The following is a 15,868-nucleotide window of genomic DNA, read 5'->3' as shown; positions in this document are numbered from 1 at the left end:
TGACAAACAGACAAAATTCGATATACGACACAGCGACGAATAGGGCATCCATGGAATATGGATGGAGGTAGTCGATTCCATTCGACATCAACACACGACAAGACCTGACATAAAATATTCAATGAAGTATCACACTAGGCCGGGGTAGTTCAAACCTAGGCCGGGGTACTTTAATGATGAAGACATGAAACTGGACATGAAACGTGAATGGGAGCTATCGCTTACCATTGGATATTTGATCTGAACCTTTGCTGAAGAAAGGATATCAGAAGGTCAAACGACCTTGATGAAAGCCGAAAGGCAGGATTATGGCATTCACGGAATGTGAAGGGAGATAACCGACAAAGTGCGGTATCAACCCAAGATAAGGCCACAATTATCCCGATGATTAGAAACATTGAAGCAGAAGACGACACTTGTCTGCAATGACTTAAAACTAGAAGACGATACCTGTCCGCAATGACTTAAAACTAGAAGACAACATTTGTCCGTAATGACTTAAAACTAGAAGACAACATTTGTCCATAACAACTTAAAACTAGACGATACTTGTCCGCAATGACTCAAAACTAGAAGAACCTGACAACCCTATCTGCTTCACCTCTTTTCACGATTTGTTATCTGTTTTTATCAGTTTCTAATCCAGAGGATTTGATTTTGGTGAATGGGAGCTAATAGGGGATAGTAGGCGAGGATGCATATCCGAGCTGAAGGAATGAGCCCGAGTGCCCGGGTGACAAGGTACGAGTGGAATTGAGGAGTGACGAGCGAAGCCGAGGAACGACAAGAGTAATCGAGGATGAGGAACCCTCCCACAAGGGCAAATTTTTTCCCCCCCTCCTCCCTTTCACCGCATTCTCCTTCCATACTGCAATTTTCGAAGATGACGCTACACCTGGTGGCCTTGAGCCCTGATGATTTTTAGGCTGGGGTAGTAGTAGGGAAGAATGGGCAACGCGAGTTGACCATTCAGTGTGCGAAAGCACAATGAAAAGAAACAAGACTAATGGAAGACAATGAACATAGCTGAATAGCTTATGAGAAGAAGACGAACAGAAGACTTGCAGTTAGAGCGAGCAATCCTAAAGGGATGCGAGCGACAAGCAAAATGAAGTTTGTGAAGCTGGATTAACACTTAGGTCAATTTTTTCATTTTCCGCCTCTGATTTACCCAGAATCATGCGATGACATAACACGATGAACGATGACACATGAAATTTCTCCATTCCATTTTCTCTACCGACTTTCTTGAAGACTTCAATCCAGGGAATTGAAGACCTGAATGGGAGCTGATGTTACAAAGCTCCTCTCTGAGGAATGCACGGACAACTTCCGCCTCTACCTTTACCGATCACGTGACAATGACGTCACATTGCCTAGACCGACCTCGGCTGTACCAGATCTACAAGATCATCTGATGATATGCACCTTGTGCTCAAGGCATGTTTACCTCATATGCGAGATCCAGACCTAGGACGCACTTCCTATCACACACACGACAAAGACCCTGATGCATGCGCTAGATGCACGACGACCTCGCTGCTGCCTTGTCTTTGCAGCATGACCTTATCTCCATATGGACAGATTGTCTCTCATGCAGAGTCATGACTGACTCAGCATTCTCACGACTGTGGGACAGGTATACGAACCCTGTGCCCTTGTATTAATACCAATGGACCAATTGTAGTTCTAGTATTACAGGTAGACAGACGCCTGTACTTGTATATAAGACCAACAGGACAAGCTGGAGTCCCCATCTTGTCCTGGTTACACATCAACCAGTTTTACCATCTACATCTGTGCGACAGATCGACCTTGGTCCGCAGACAGCAGCCAAGTGTTCATAAGACTACTCCACTGGGCCGACCTCTGGTCGTCACTATGACTGGAGGTCAGACCCCTCACGATTGACTTGAGCCCTTGCGAAGGCCTAGTCACTGACGATGACGAACTGGATGTACGGTGGCACGACTGGCCCCCCGTAACAGCAGCCACATATTGAGTATGGGAATGCTAGGAATGTGAACAGAGTATGGTGCATTCTTTCTTACTGATATTTGCTAATCAATACTACTGAGTAGACACTTGATCAAGCAGCTGAAGCTGCACTTAATTTGGGGCCACCAGGTATTGCAGAGTCTGAAAAGAAAGTTACCTTTCTGCTTGTAGTGCTTCCAAAGGATGGAGCAGATATACGAGCTCAAGTCAAGTACTGGGGTGATGTGTTGCATGGAGTGCCAACACAGTGTGTGGTATGGTTATAAATTATAGTGCTTGTTCACTATGCTCATATGCATCTAGCGGACTGGCAAGTATGAGGCTGGCAATGACCAATATTGCAACAATGTTGCATTGAAGTATAGTCTTATTTGCTTCATTCACATGGTTACAATTATTAATTTAATAATATTTAGAATTAATGCCAAAACTGGGGGAATCAATTCAACTATCATCTCTCCAGTGAACAAAGTTCTTAGCACTGCTATGATTGTTGGTATGTATTGTGATATTAGCTGCATAGATGTTGTAATTATTTTGCAATCACAGGTGCTGATGTTAGCCATCCAGCACCTGGTGTATTGAATCGGCCATCCATTGCAAGCCTTATTGCATCAATGGATGACAATGTGTCAAACTATACATCTCAGATTCATTTGCAGGAACCACGTCATGAGATCATTGCCAATTTGAAAGTTATGATGCTGGTAAGAACATCAAAATTCTTGAAATCTTTACCTGATTACAATCAAAAACAGAATGTCTTAGGAGACTTCTACAGTTACCACAATCGTCATATGCTTCCTCAGTCTATTATGTTTTATTGGGATGGTGTCTCTGAAGGAGAGTTTGATAAGGTATTTAAAGAAGAAATCCAGCATATTAAAGGTACATTCTTCAATTTGGAATCTACCAGCAGATGTATTGATATAAATAACAGATGCTGTATCAGAAGCAATGCGCCGTGCACACAGCAGTGATAAGCCAAAGCTGGTATTCATCATAGTTGGCAAAAGGTGATTTTTTTTACTTCTCACCTTTAGTGAGAGTCTCCTTATAGTGGTAGGGGAGTTAGATCCTAGCGGAGTTTGAAAAACCTAACCTACCAGCGCGGGCAGCCCCGCGTCATGTGCCTACTCAATGCGGCAGGCAATCTACCCCAAATGGCATTTCTGATGTAAGCACATACCTAAGGTTGGGCACTGCACTACAGCTATTCAAATTACACACTCTGTGGCATGTTTTAATAAAAATTAGTGTCCATAACTGAGTGCTCTATATGCTCTCTAAACATAAAAAATACTGCCTATGTACAGTTCCAGGTGAGGACCACAACCATGATAACACTTATGTGCAGCCAAACTTGCACACTGGGACTTTTCTCATATTCAATGCATGTCCTGCCAGTAAAAATTACAACTGGCAGTCCTTGTGATATCATGGAAATTTTTTAAGGTTGCAGGAGAAACTCAGTGCATTCAGATGGCTACAGTGAATGCAACTGCACTGGGCCAAAGTTTTATTGTGCTACAAGAGGAACATACACTCTCGCCCAAAGGGCGAGCAGAAAATTTAAAGGATTTCTGCATGCCGTGAATGTGTAAAATTTACAGGACCTAAGCTTCATTAGTTGCCTCACAAGAAGAGTCATCCCTGCAGTTGTGTTCCTATGTCTGACTGTACTGCATGATTTGAATATAACTGTGGAAAATCATCATGGATTATGTGTAAGTGGCATGAAACCCGATATTCATACACCAAGGCACTTTGCGCAGGAGTCGAGGACATGCTGGGCATCACGCAAAGATACAGAGTGAATACCTTCTCGCTTGCTCGAATTAATTTCATTTAATTTATTTAATTTCCGGCCAACCCTACCACTATAAGGAGACTGCCCCTTTAGTATATCAAATTAAGTTTCACACACCAGACACCACATTCGGTTCTTTCCACAATCATCATGGGTTTTTCTATTATAGTCGTATTGCAGATTTGACAACCTTCCATTAGCAATGATGCTGATGATTCAGGCAATTGTCCCTCTGGATTTGTTGCAGATACCAGTGTCACAAACACTGAAATATTCAATCCTCAGTACAAAAACTTTTACTTACAGTCTCACAGTGCATTGAAAGGCAGTAAGTGTGAACTCACAAACCTTTTGTGTGACCATTTATCTTGCGAGCAGCAAGCCGACTAAGCCATTATATTGTTCTGAAGAATGAGATGAGGTGCACTTTGGTGGAGTGAGTGATTTCACCTGGTGATGCATCAATTCCTAACTCAGTGAATTAGGCTTCAAGAACTCTCATATGTGCTCTGTCATGTCTACGCCAGTGCCACACGATCGGTGTCTATTCCTGCTCCTGTATACTGTACGTTTTTCTCAGGCATTGTAATGACACCACTGATGAGTATGGGTCTTCCAGATGCAGACGTAAGTCACTGTTCTCTCTTTCTATGACCTCACTTATCCTTGTAACAGCGTGTCTGTGCAAGGGCAGCATATCACTTCGACCCAGCGACGGATTTGCACCTGGATGATGAGACCTTGACATCCTCTAGTGATGCGCATCGGGAATTCGATATGACCAGGTGGCAGGCTGCGTTCAGGCAGTCTGCCATGAACGGGCGGCTCTATTTCCTGTGATCTCCCTCCCCGCGCAAATGAAGTCGCCGGCCATATTGCTCATCCTTTAGTGCGGCCATTATCTGATGCTTGTACGTGGTTGCGGTACCTTGGTGTGTGCTTCATGTCAATCTTGTTCTCATTTGTTGTGTACTATGAAGCTTGTCACTTGTCTTTGATCATATTTTGATATCTGCATCACTGTTGGACAGTACTGTGGTGGCAGAGTAGTTGTACGATATCATGTCGGTTGTCGGTTGCGTTTGTCGTAGATCGTGTCGGTCAGTGTCAGTTGTACGATAGTGGGTCGGTTGAGTTGTCGCTTGTACGATAGTGGGTCAGTTGAGTTGTCACTTGTACGATATCATCTCGGTCGAGTAGTCTGTACTTTGAGAGAATTGCACTTGCCGTATGCGTTGCTTAACAATGAGTGCATCAAACATATATTCATTGAGATCCACTCGGAATTCAATCCAAGGCTACCTAGACATGGACGATCCGACGGTCAGACCCCGGCCATTACAGTACTTGGATAGATACCGATAGTTCACCGGCACCCAGGCTCGTTATATAACGCGACGTACGCGAAAGGTCGCATCCAAATAGGCTACAGAGAAAGCAAAGTAATCGGGTAGTAATTGGCAAAATCGATAATAGCAACATACGAAACATCCCTCACATACATCCAAGCGGCCACGTCCTCAGCATTAATATTGGGCCCAGTTGAAGGTGTTGATGTCGATGCCTTCCTGAACCATCTCCCTGAGCGGGCTGCGACGAACGTAGTCAGTCAGTGATAAAGATATGTTGGTCGGAATGGCGTGCCTCACGTCGCGCAGCTTCTGGACCACCGACACGACACGATGACGAAATTAATCTCCGCCACCGTTGTGAAGCGGCCAATACCGAACTGCAATGAGGAATGCGCCATGTCGTAGGTGGCACGTGCGACAACTCAGGAAACAGGCATCTGGGATGAGCGTAGATTTTAACAAGTACACAAAGCACATATGATAGCTCCAGCGAAGCCGATGTACATGCACTATCGGAGCAAAGGGCGACGTCCTGGATGCTACCAATCTCAGCATCCAACATCCATCGAGAATGGGATTCGTACCTTGAGTGCCATCATGAGAGACTCTCCCTCGGCGTACGCGAAACTGATATTCACGCAGCCTGGGTAACCGTGGACGTTGCCGTTCCGGACAACATCATCCACTAGAGCATTCATGCCGGTGGTAAGGCAAATGGAAGGTTCAGTTATACGGACATGTTCCCTCTGCAGATCGAGAAAGATCAGTATCATGTAGATCCACATCAAAGCAGCAACAAAACCAAAACTCAGTACCCCTGCACGGTAGGTCTTCGCTCAGCCGGCTGCTGAGACGAACCCAGACGTCGCCGCAAAGCTCACATCCAAAAAAAATCGTGCACGATCTCATCATCGAACTCGTAAGGAAGAATACTCACCGCCATCCCTTGCTTAGCGACGCGTGCAGCTCCACTCATGTCCACGACGAGGGCCGCCGCTAGCGTACCGCTCCGTAGACCTCTCTCCTGTCAACTACAATTAATGATTGGCTCGAGTCAAACCCTGGGACGCCGGCAGACGTATGGAGCACCGGTGCCCTTCGAGCCATAAATCTCGTATCCCGTCATACGTATCAGGTCGACATTCATCTCGTTCATGTTGAGTGGTACTTGGCCGGCAGCCTGTGCAACGTCCGTGTGAGATATACGTCGCAGTGTTTGCGAATCAAAGCGCTGCTCTCTTTCATCGGCCGGGTGACGCTGGATTTGTTGTTTAGTGTCATGATTGACATCAGAGGTGTCGGGCGGATTGCGGCGTCCAGCTCGGCGAGATCAATGACGCCGTTGGAATATAGGTCACGCCGAAACCATCCTCCTGCAGTTTACGGCACGAGTCCAGGACACTCTTTTACTCCGGCACCGAACCAAATTCGGCAAAACGGTGGATCGTAAATAGCGGCTAGAACTCACTGTTTGAGTGGTGATATCGTGCTTCTTGCGGTCCTTGTGGAAACGAGTAATACCTTTGACGGCCATGTTGTCTATTTTTCCGTGCACTCGAGGTGAAGACGACAACTTTGGGGTATGTGTCAAGAGACTTGCTATGTGCTATAGAATACCGATCAATCGACCACAAAAAATCCGATGCGTTGTGAGCCTACCTTGCATGCGTCCTCGACGGCTTTTCCGGCTTCCCAACCATATATATGCCTTTTCTGGCTGTGGGGTCGGTGAGGTAAGGAGTACACATGGGTCTACCGGTGACATAGTCTCTGCACATGTGCCCATGAATGAGAGCGAGCTTGAAAGTGGAGAGAGGGACAAACCTGCATGCCAAGTATGGGCCGTGCCTGTGCTGCGGCACCTTCGCGGCGAGGCATTTCGAGCTTGGATCCAAGCATACCTAAAATTGTACCAACATTATTTGACTGAGTCTAGGCATGGAATGAAAACTGTATCTGCCGTGGTGTGAAATGGTCCTCGCAGGCAGAGGGTACATTGACAACGCTTGCTTGGTCGGCACCGGAAGGCTACACTAAGATTCGCGACACGGCCATCGTTGCCTTGGTCGACACTGTGGATCAGATGTTGGATGTTGAACACGAGTGAAGGCTGAGTGAATTTTTCAGATAGACCGAGCTGCCGAAGTATTTGAGCATTTCGTCACGCTTTCGCGGAAGGATTCCAGTACTCACTAGTGTTGCGTAAGAAACTCAGAGCGTGTTATTAACGTTAGGTTATTAACAGGCTAGGTCCCATAGGTATTTGACACACTGTTTTTAACGTTTAAAACATGTTGTCACGTGACATTTTTCGGCGCGCTGAAGGCGGCAGATTTCTCAGTATATATCTGGAGTATCTGGAGGCTGCGATTTAGAACGCCTGAATGCCATTCTACTTGGCGACCCCGTACGCTACCAGTGGAACTCCCAGTCTGCATCTGAAGAGCCATTCCCTCCGGGAAGACTATCCGAACCACCTTCGACTTTCTGCCTGTTCTCATGTGCCGGTACATTTGGCGTCGGAGGATCGCTGACGAGCATGTCACAAAGATCCGATTGCGACAGGTCAATGTCTTCCTCCAACACAAAGACATTTGCGCGGCATTTCTCAAGTGCAGATTCCCGAGGTTTGTCGAGCCACGGCTTGGACTCCCCATCATCCATATCACCATCCTCAGGAGTGACGGCTTTAGCAGTGGTAGTGGAGTGAGGATCATTTTTTACCTGCTTTTTGGTGTCGTCAAGCAATAGGCTATCAATATTGTAGAACTGAACATTCGGCCTGGGATTGGAGTTCGGGCGGACCTGGGAAATGAAATGATTATGGCTCCGTATACAAACCTTTTGTTCGGTACACACCCTCTTTGCAGATCGGTAATATTGACGGACTTGAGCTTCCGAGACCATCATCGCAAGTTGCATGCGATTTCGGAGTGCCGGATTCATCCAAGTAAAGACGGAAGCGGTGCACTCATCCACCATTGAGAAAAGAGAGGACGGATATGGAAGGGATTGGCAGTAGAATTTCAACGCCTCCAGGAAGCCGAAGGGCCTCTGCTAAGGCTTCCTTGACATAGGCAGGGGATTTGTCAAAGTCCTTGTTGGTACCAATCCAAACCTTCTCAGAAAACATATGGGTAATGACAGTGGGCAGATGGAATACTCAAGTCCGACATTTTCAAGATTTGTTGAGGATCCTCGATCACCGGCACCCGTAACGAGGAGCAGAACTCGATCCAAAGCCCCCTGATGTGGTTAGAAATATGGCCTATAGGCCTGGAGCAGAGCAGAGCCTGTATTTCCATGGTACAGTTACAATTACTCAACTCAAACAAAAGGACATGAAATATGAAGGGGAAGAGCGGCTTTCAAGTTGTAACAGAGCGTCAGGTCTGACGGTAAATCGATGAGAGCTTGTGACAAATCCTGGTACACCCTAGGGACTGGCGTGGGCCTATTCGGGCCTATGGGACTTATTGACCTTTTTGACATAGCTATTTGGACCTCATGTTTTTAACATGTTTTTAACGTGTTAAAAACACGTTTAAAACATACATGTTTTAAACATGACAGTTTTACACGCAACACTAGTACTCACAAAGGAACACCTGATGGCTATTGCCAGCGTCGCGGTGCACGTGAGAGACGCGTCGGCGGAATGGAAGGTCGTCGAAAGCAATCGAAGGTGCACGATATCCAAGGCTGCGTGAGAACGCCGACAAAAGCAGATGGAAGCTTCGAGAACCAAAATTCGTCCAAGTACATAAAAACCCCTTCCCTGCCGCCACCCCTCCTCACCGCTCAGTCTCCTTCCATCTCCTATCATCAATCTCTCTGCATCTCTAGACCGTACGCGTTTTTCTGCCCCCAATTCGCAGGCGTTGTCTCACCATTCCCGTAGTCAAAAAATGGCGACAGAAAGCTTTGGCTTCCAGGCTGAGATCAGCCAGCTTTTGGACCTGATCATCAGTCAGTTTTCGTTCGATTTTCCGACCCGGCATTCGTTCTGACTCGCCCCACAGACACGTTCTACTCGAACAAGGAGATCTTCCTTCGGGAGATTATCTCTAACGGATCCGATGCTTTAGACAAAATCCGCTATGCTTCACTCACCGACCCGTCCGTCCTGGACACGGGCAAGGACCTGTACATCCGCATCGTGCCCGACAAGGAGAACAAGGTACTCTCCATCCGCGATACCGGTGTAGGTATGACGAAGGCGGACATGGTCAACAACCTCGGTACCATCGCCAAGTCTGGCACAAAGGTGCGCACCCACGTTCTTCCTATGGCATACTGACAGAGCAACTAATATACGTCTTCTCAGGGCTTCATGGAGGCACTGAGCTCCGGCGCCGACATCTCCATGATTGGCCAGTTCGGTGTCGGCTTCTACTCCTCCTACCTCGTTGCCGAACGCGTGCAGGTCATCTCAAAACACAACGATGACGAGCAGTACATCTGGGAGTCTGCCGCCGGTGGCACTTTCACCATCACGCCGGACACCGTTAACCCTCCCCTCGGTCGCGGTACCGATATCCGCCTCTACCTTAAGGAGGACCAGCTCGAGTACCTCGAGGAGAAGCGTATCAAGGATGTCGTCAAGAAGCACTCCGAGTTCATCTCCTACCCCATTCAATTGGCGGTGACCAAGGAGGTTGAGAAGGTTCGCTATTTCTACTATTTTCCTGTTTCTGTCGTTCACACGGCCCGTTTTGCAGGAGGTCGAAGACGAGGAGGAAGAGGCCAAGGTGGAGGAGGAAGAGGAGAAGCCCAAAATCGAGGAGGTAGAAGACGAAGACACGGAGAAGCCCAAGAAGACAAAGAAGATCAAGGAGAAAGAGGTATCGAACGAGGAGCTCAACAAGACGAAGCCCATCTGGACGCGTAACCCCTCTGAGATTACCAGCGAGGAGTACGCTGCGTTCTACAAGAGCTTGACAAACGACTGGGAGGAGCACCTCGCTGTCAAGCACTTCTCCGTCGAGGGTCAGCTCGAGTTCAAGGCCATTCTCTTTGTTCCTAAGCGGTGCGTTCATGTCGGACTTCCGTTGTAACGATGTGTGGCTGAACGTTTTTCTACGTAGTGCGCCTTTCGACCTCTTTGAGACCAAGAAGAAGCGCAACAACATCAAGCTCTACGTCCGCCGCGTCTTCATTATGGACGATTGCGAGGACCTCATCCCCGAGTACCTCAACTTCGTCAAGGGTATCGTCGACTCGGAAGACCTGCCGCTGAACATCTCGCGTGAGACGCTCCAGCAGAACAAGATCCTCAAGGTCATCCGCAAGAACATTGTCAAGAAGTGCATGGACCTCTTTACCGAGATCGCGGAGGACAAGGACAACTTCCAGAAGTTCTACGAGGCGTTTGGCAAGAACATCAAGCTCGGCATCCACGAGGACGCGCAGAATCGCAGCAAGCTCGCCGAGTTCCTGCGCTTCTATTCGACCAGGGCGGCTGAGGAGCAGACGTCGTTGAAGGGTGTGTATTTTTCTTTATCGCGTACAGCGCTTTGTACCTTATCCTCTCGGTCTTAGATTACATCACTCGCATGCCTGAGGTGCAGAAGAACGTCTACTATCTCACCGGCGAGTCGCTCTCGTCCGTCAAGGATTCGCCCTTCCTCGAGGTGCTCAAGAAGAAGGGCTTCGAGGTACTCTTGCTCGTCGACCCCATCGACGAGTATGCGATCACGCAGCTCAAGGAGTTCGACGGCAAGAAGCTCATCTGCGTGTCGAAGGAGGGTCTGGAGCTCGAGGAGACCGAGGCGGAGAAGACGGAGCGTGAGGCAGAGGCGAAGCAGTTCGAGGACCTTTGCAAGGCCGTCAAGGACGCGCTCGGCGACAAGGTCGAGAAGGTTGTCGTGTCGAACCGTATCACCGACTCGCCGTGCGTGCTCGTCACTGGCCAGTTCGGTTGGTCGTCAAACATGGTGCGTCGTCTTCGCTTATGCGTATTGTCGAGTCCTTACTGATTTCCCTCTGCAGGAGCGTATCATGAAAGCGCAGGCCCTGCGCGACTCGTCGATGTCGTCGTACATGGCGTCGAAGAAGACGCTCGAGCTGAACCCGCACAACGCGATCGTGAAGGAGCTGAAAAAGAAGGTCGCGGAGGACAAGGCGGACAAGTCCGTGCGGGACCTGACGTACCTCCTGTTCGAGACCGCGCTGCTTACGTCGGGCTTCTCGCTCGACGACCCGACGTCGTTCGCAAAGCGCATCCACCGCATGATCTCGCTCGGCCTTGACGTCGACGAGGAGGAGGAGGCCGCGCCTGCGCCCGCGGCAGCCGAGGAGGTGCCCCCAGCGGAGGAGGCGTCGACGTCGGCGATGGAGGAGATTGACTAGAGGCGTGTCGGAAGGCTTGGGCTGAGCTTGTGCTGCTGTCGTCGTTGATTCTCTCTCATCTGTATTTTTTTGACATACCTCGCGGTGTTTGGGCATCTCCTTTGCTTGCATCTTACGACCTCTTAGTGTATAGCATCTGCAATCAAAATGAAATTTTGCATGTCATTCGCGTGTGCCCGCGCTGTCTGAAGCTCGACGTTCTCGTATGGCATTTCAAGTGAAGGTGGATGTCGACGTGAGGCTCGAGCAGGTTGAATTGCCCGAGGTCACTTTGGTGCAAAACGCGCGTCAGTTGTGCGTGAGGAGCAGCACCACCGCCAGCCCTTGCGCAAACAGCAATAAGCCACCGTTCGGCGGTGGTGGTGGTGGTGGTGGATTATGCGAGGGGAGCTTCACACAGTTCTATTTCCTCAGTCGTCATCTACAAATCGGCACAGTTTACTTACACCTCCACAGCTCACTTCTTCCGCGCGATCACGACCAAAGTCTTGTACGGATACTCAAACACGCCCTCCTTCTGATCGAGCCAGACCAGCCCGTCCGCGCGGTCGAGAACGGCGTTGATATCGCGGACGACGGCGGCCTTGTCGTCCGGGGGGAGGATGGCGATGTAGCTCTTGCTCTGGGCGCGGTCGAGCACGAGGGCGCGGGTGCCGGTGAGGGCGTAGGACCAGGTGCGCTCGTCGGGCGGGGCGAAGCGGGCGGTGTAGGAGGGGGTGGCGAACATGGCGCGCCAGAGGCCGAGGCGAAACTGGGGGGTGCGCAGCTCTTCGGGCTCGATGCGGTCGCGCAGCTGGGCGACCCACGGCGCGCCGTCCCTGCGTGAGCACGGAATCGGGTTCCGGTGCGGGGTGGGTGGTGGCGATGGGGCGTCAGTTGGGTGTGTGGGAAGGGAAGGAGGGAGGGACGGACCTGTTCTCGAGGTTCCAGATAAGGGCGAGGATGCCGGTGGGCTTGAGGATGCGGGCGAACTCGGCGGAGGCCTTATCGTAGTCCAGGCACCAGTGGAACGCCTGCGAAGGTGGAACAGTGAAGCAAACGGGGAGGGGAAACGGTGCGATTGTGGACGCGAATATGCGCGCAGCAGTCAATGCAGATGCGAGTGCGAACGCGAACACGAGAGAAGCCCGGGTGAGCGTACATATGTATATGCGGAAGTGGGGAAACGCACCTGTGCGATGACGACGAGGTCGGCCCACCCGTCGTCGACGCCGGTGGAGTCGAAGGTGCCCTCGGCGACGGAGACGCGGGGGTCATGCACGGACTTTGCGAAGACGTCGCGCATGCCTTCTGAAGGCTCGATGGCGCGGAGCTGGTTCACGGATTGGGACCAGTCGGGGTGGGCGAGGAGCGCGCGGGTGAAGATGCCGGTGCCCGCGCCGATCCTGGTCACCAGAGCGGTTAGAGAAGCGAAGATGGGGCAGGTGTACTCACTCGACGACGTTGAGTGGGGCAGAGGCAGCGAGGGCATTGCGGATGTGGGAGAGGGCGGCAGGCGGGTACGAGGGCCGAGCACTGGGGCTGTGGAATGAGAACAGGGAAGCGAGCGCCCGGAGCGACTGACCGATCGTAGAGCTCGTTCGTCCCCGTCCCGAAGCCGGCCTTGGCGACGTTGTGTACTGGGTGCTCTGCGGTGGCAGCCATGGACACGAGGAGATGGGCGACCGAGAGATCGCGTTACAGCTCGTGTTGCAGCCGTGGATGATGACGGGAAGAATATTATTTGGCTGCTGCGGGGCCGACAGCCGCGTCTCACGAGAATGGCTTTTCTCTCTCTCCTCCATCTCCTTCCCCCACCATGGACGCCCCCATCTCCCTCTCCGTCGCCTCTGGTCACCACATCTCCACCTTCTCCCTCACCCCCACCTCCCTCCTCGTCTCCCGCACCGGCGACAGTGAGCCCATTCACCCGCTCTCGCGCTCCCTAACTCACCCTTCTCCAGAGAAATGGCCGCAGATCGAGACCGACGTCTACAACGTCATATGGGCTGAGCTCACCGACAACAACGTCCTCGAGATATCCCTCCTTGCCCGCAAGAAGAAGTCCGCACCGCTCTCTTTCGTACAGATCAACGTCAACCTCCACGACAAGGACAAGGTCGCCGCCAACGCTTTCACAGATGCCCTCATGAGCGCTGCATACACCGGTCAGTTCCCACCCTCCCCTTCTCCATCCTCACCACTCAGTCCCCTTCCGTAGGCGTCAAGCGTCAGAGGAGACTCAAGGTCTTGGTCAACCCCAAGAGTGGTCCCGTATGCTTCTCGTCCTTCTGTTCCCACCTCACTCTAAGCGCCTTCGAGCCAGGGCAACGCCGTCCAACACTACATCAAGCAAGTCGAGCCCATCTTCCGCGCAGCCCGATGTCTCATCGACACCACATGTGCGCTTCCTCTCACCCGCATGTATTTCCCTTGACATTCCATTTCCACCCAGTCACAACCCACGTCAAGCACGGGCTCGACATCGCCAAGGAGCTCCCTCTAGACGACTTTGACGTCGTCGTCACCGTCTCAGGCGACGGGCTTGTGCACGAGGTGCTCAACGGCTTCGCCGCACACGCCGACCCCACTCGCGCCTTCCGCACCCCCCTCACCCCGGTCCCCAGTGGATCCGGCAACGGGCTAGCCGTCAACCTTCTTGGTGTGCAGGTGCGTTCGCGTCCCGCGTCGTCGTTGATCCCGATCCGGTCTTGATGCTGAACACTGCCCCCTCCTCTTCCCCAGGATGGATACGACGTCGCCGCGGCCGCGCTGAACGCCGTCAAAGGTCCGTCCCTCCCCTTTGGCGTGCGCGCCCTGCGCTGCCCGAAATGAACCAATTGGGCGCTGCCCCCGCTGCAGGCCTCCCCATGAGCGTCGATCTCTTCTCGGTGACCCAGAAGGACCGCCGCGTGTTCTCGTTCATGTCCCAGGTCGTCGGCCTCCTCGCTGACCTTGACCTGCGCACCGAGCGCTTGCGGTTCATGGGCTCAAAGTGCGTTTTGCATCTCTCTCTGTCCTGCCCCGTGCTTACTCAAGCGGAGGCCGTCTCAGCCGGTTCATCCTTGGATACCTGCACGGAGGTAACGCGTCTATGCCCGGTTTCGAGCCTCACTGACCGTCTGCATTACCACCCCGCGGCAGTGATCGTCAAGCGCCGCTGTCCCGTGAAGCTCTCGATCAAGGTCGCGGAGGCCGACAAGCACCGCATGGTCCACAACCTGCATAACTCCCGCTCCAAGACCACGCTGCGCTCCCCGCGCGCCGAGCCGCCGAGCCCGGACTCGGGCCCTGCGACCTCCAAGTCCCCGCTCCCGCCGATGTCCCCGCTGCCCCCGCTGAGCCTGCCGTCTGCGACCTTGCCGGAGCTGCAGCACACGGACGCGGACGCGGACGGCTGGATCGCGTTCGATAAGCCGCTGGTGTACATGTACGCCGGCAAGGGCCCGTACGTCTCCCGCGACCTTATGCAGTTCCCCGTGTCCCTCCCCGACGACGGCCTCATCGATATCGTCATCCAGGAGATGGTGCGTGTACTGTTCGGTCCCGTTGTGTTCGCCGCCCCGGGCGCGTGCTGAGTTGGTATTGCTTGTCTGCTGCAGACGTCGCGCCGCGTGCTACTCCACGGGATGGAGGTCGCGCACAAGGGCGAGCAGTACTGGTTGGAATCGGTGCGTCCCCGCTCGCGCGCACCCCCCCGCCGCCGGCTCACTGACGCCCGCGCAGCAACGCTACCTGAAGGCGCAGGCGTACCGTGTGGAGCCGTACTCGAAGAAGGGCTGCCTTGCCGTTGACGGCGAGGCGTACCCGTTCGAGGCGTTCCAGGTGGAGGTGCACCAGGGCCTCGCGACGCTCCTCAGCCCGTGCGGGTTCTACAAGGTGGAATTTGACTTTCCTGGGAAGAAGAAGGGCGCGCCATAGCCCGTGCGCTGCCTGCCCCCCTCGTTCTTGGTTCTTGGTGTCCGCCGTCCGCTGTGGCGTGTGAGCGGCTGCCGCCGCGTACTTTTGTCCCGGCTCACGATCGCTTTTGATATCTGTTGATCTTTTCCGTTCGTTACCCTCCGCACTTTGTCTGTCGTTTATGGACGCGTGGATACCTGGTAGTGAGTAGTAGGACGGTGTGTGTGTGTGTGTGTGTGTGCGCGCGCGCGTGGTGGGTGCGCGATAATAGACTGCTGCGTTGTTCTCGGTCCTTGAATCCGTCCTTGTCGATCTTCGAGAACCGCGGGTGCATGTACCGTCAATGCTCGCCCTTCCCCGGGAGTCCGGGACCCAGTCTCGGGCGCGGGACCGGCGGCGTTTTGCAGGCTCATGCCGATCGGGCCCGCAGTGCGTGCGTGTGTGCTCTCGCTCAATCTCCACCGAATGCGATGCGCAG

The 15,868-nt window shown here is 52.3% G+C and overlaps 7 protein-coding genes across 7 annotated transcripts; 3 read left to right on the top strand and 4 right to left on the bottom strand.

Annotated features, from left to right (window-relative positions):
- Positions 1-4,224: 4,224 nt before the first annotated feature.
- Positions 4,225-4,648, top strand: SCP_0402850 (hypothetical protein; the record flags this gene model as incomplete). The annotated part of the gene is made up of 4 exons (XM_027757023.1): positions 4,225-4,244; positions 4,294-4,373; positions 4,428-4,435; positions 4,484-4,648. 4 exons carry the CDS (start codon positions 4,225-4,227, stop codon positions 4,646-4,648), a joined length of 273 nt encoding a protein of 90 aa, XP_027612824.1.
- Positions 4,649-5,302: 654 nt separating this feature from the next.
- On the bottom strand, positions 5,303-6,136 carry SCP_0402840 (hypothetical protein; the record flags this gene model as incomplete). The annotated part of the gene is made up of 4 exons (XM_027757022.1): positions 5,303-5,398; positions 5,453-5,692; positions 5,745-5,906; positions 6,098-6,136. The coding sequence occupies 4 exons, from the start codon at positions 6,134-6,136 to the stop codon at positions 5,303-5,305; spliced, it is 537 nt and encodes a 178-aa protein (XP_027612823.1).
- Positions 6,137-6,401: 265 nt separating this feature from the next.
- Positions 6,402-7,215, bottom strand: SCP_0402830 (hypothetical protein; the record flags this gene model as incomplete). The annotated part of the gene is made up of 5 exons (XM_027757021.1): positions 6,402-6,418; positions 6,629-6,766; positions 6,820-6,930; positions 6,985-7,061; positions 7,193-7,215. The coding sequence occupies 5 exons, from the start codon at positions 7,213-7,215 to the stop codon at positions 6,402-6,404; spliced, it is 366 nt and encodes a 121-aa protein (XP_027612822.1).
- Positions 7,216-7,572: 357 nt separating this feature from the next.
- On the bottom strand, positions 7,573-8,070 carry SCP_0402820 (hypothetical protein; the record flags this gene model as incomplete). Its single annotated transcript, XM_027757020.1, has 3 exons — positions 7,573-7,833; positions 7,885-7,965; positions 8,020-8,070. 3 exons carry the CDS (start codon positions 8,068-8,070, stop codon positions 7,573-7,575), a joined length of 393 nt encoding a protein of 130 aa, XP_027612821.1.
- Positions 8,071-8,818: 748 nt separating this feature from the next.
- On the top strand, positions 8,819-11,511 carry SCP_0402810 (Heat shock protein 90 homolog; the record flags this gene model as incomplete). Its single annotated transcript, XM_027757019.1, has 8 exons — positions 8,819-9,009; positions 9,062-9,129; positions 9,183-9,427; positions 9,488-9,826; positions 9,882-10,189; positions 10,248-10,645; positions 10,702-11,096; positions 11,152-11,511. The coding sequence occupies 8 exons, from the start codon at positions 8,819-8,821 to the stop codon at positions 11,509-11,511; spliced, it is 2,304 nt and encodes a 767-aa protein (XP_027612820.1).
- A 457-nt stretch (positions 11,512-11,968) lies between these two features.
- Positions 11,969-13,155, bottom strand: SCP_0402800 (S-adenosyl-L-methionine-dependent methyltransferase; the record flags this gene model as incomplete). The annotated part of the gene is made up of 5 exons (XM_027757018.1): positions 11,969-12,329; positions 12,424-12,524; positions 12,683-12,896; positions 12,946-13,026; positions 13,076-13,155. The coding sequence occupies 5 exons, from the start codon at positions 13,153-13,155 to the stop codon at positions 11,969-11,971; spliced, it is 837 nt and encodes a 278-aa protein (XP_027612819.1).
- Positions 13,156-13,309: 154 nt separating this feature from the next.
- On the top strand, positions 13,310-15,411 carry SCP_0402790 (Sphingoid long chain base kinase 4; the record flags this gene model as incomplete). The annotated part of the gene is made up of 11 exons (XM_027757017.1): positions 13,310-13,406; positions 13,455-13,658; positions 13,712-13,764; positions 13,817-13,892; positions 13,946-14,160; positions 14,236-14,278; positions 14,353-14,485; positions 14,545-14,573; positions 14,635-15,017; positions 15,093-15,161; positions 15,217-15,411. The coding sequence occupies 11 exons, from the start codon at positions 13,310-13,312 to the stop codon at positions 15,409-15,411; spliced, it is 1,497 nt and encodes a 498-aa protein (XP_027612818.1).
- Positions 15,412-15,868: the final 457 nt, after the last annotated feature.

This window comes from Sparassis crispa (genome assembly GCF_003851025.1).
Source record: "Sparassis crispa DNA, contig_000003F, whole genome shotgun sequence".
In the NCBI taxonomy this organism is placed as follows: domain Eukaryota; kingdom Fungi; phylum Basidiomycota; class Agaricomycetes; order Polyporales; family Sparassidaceae; genus Sparassis; species Sparassis crispa.
Note: the sequence above shows the minus strand (reverse complement) of the source record. Positions and strands in the feature narration are given on the sequence as shown.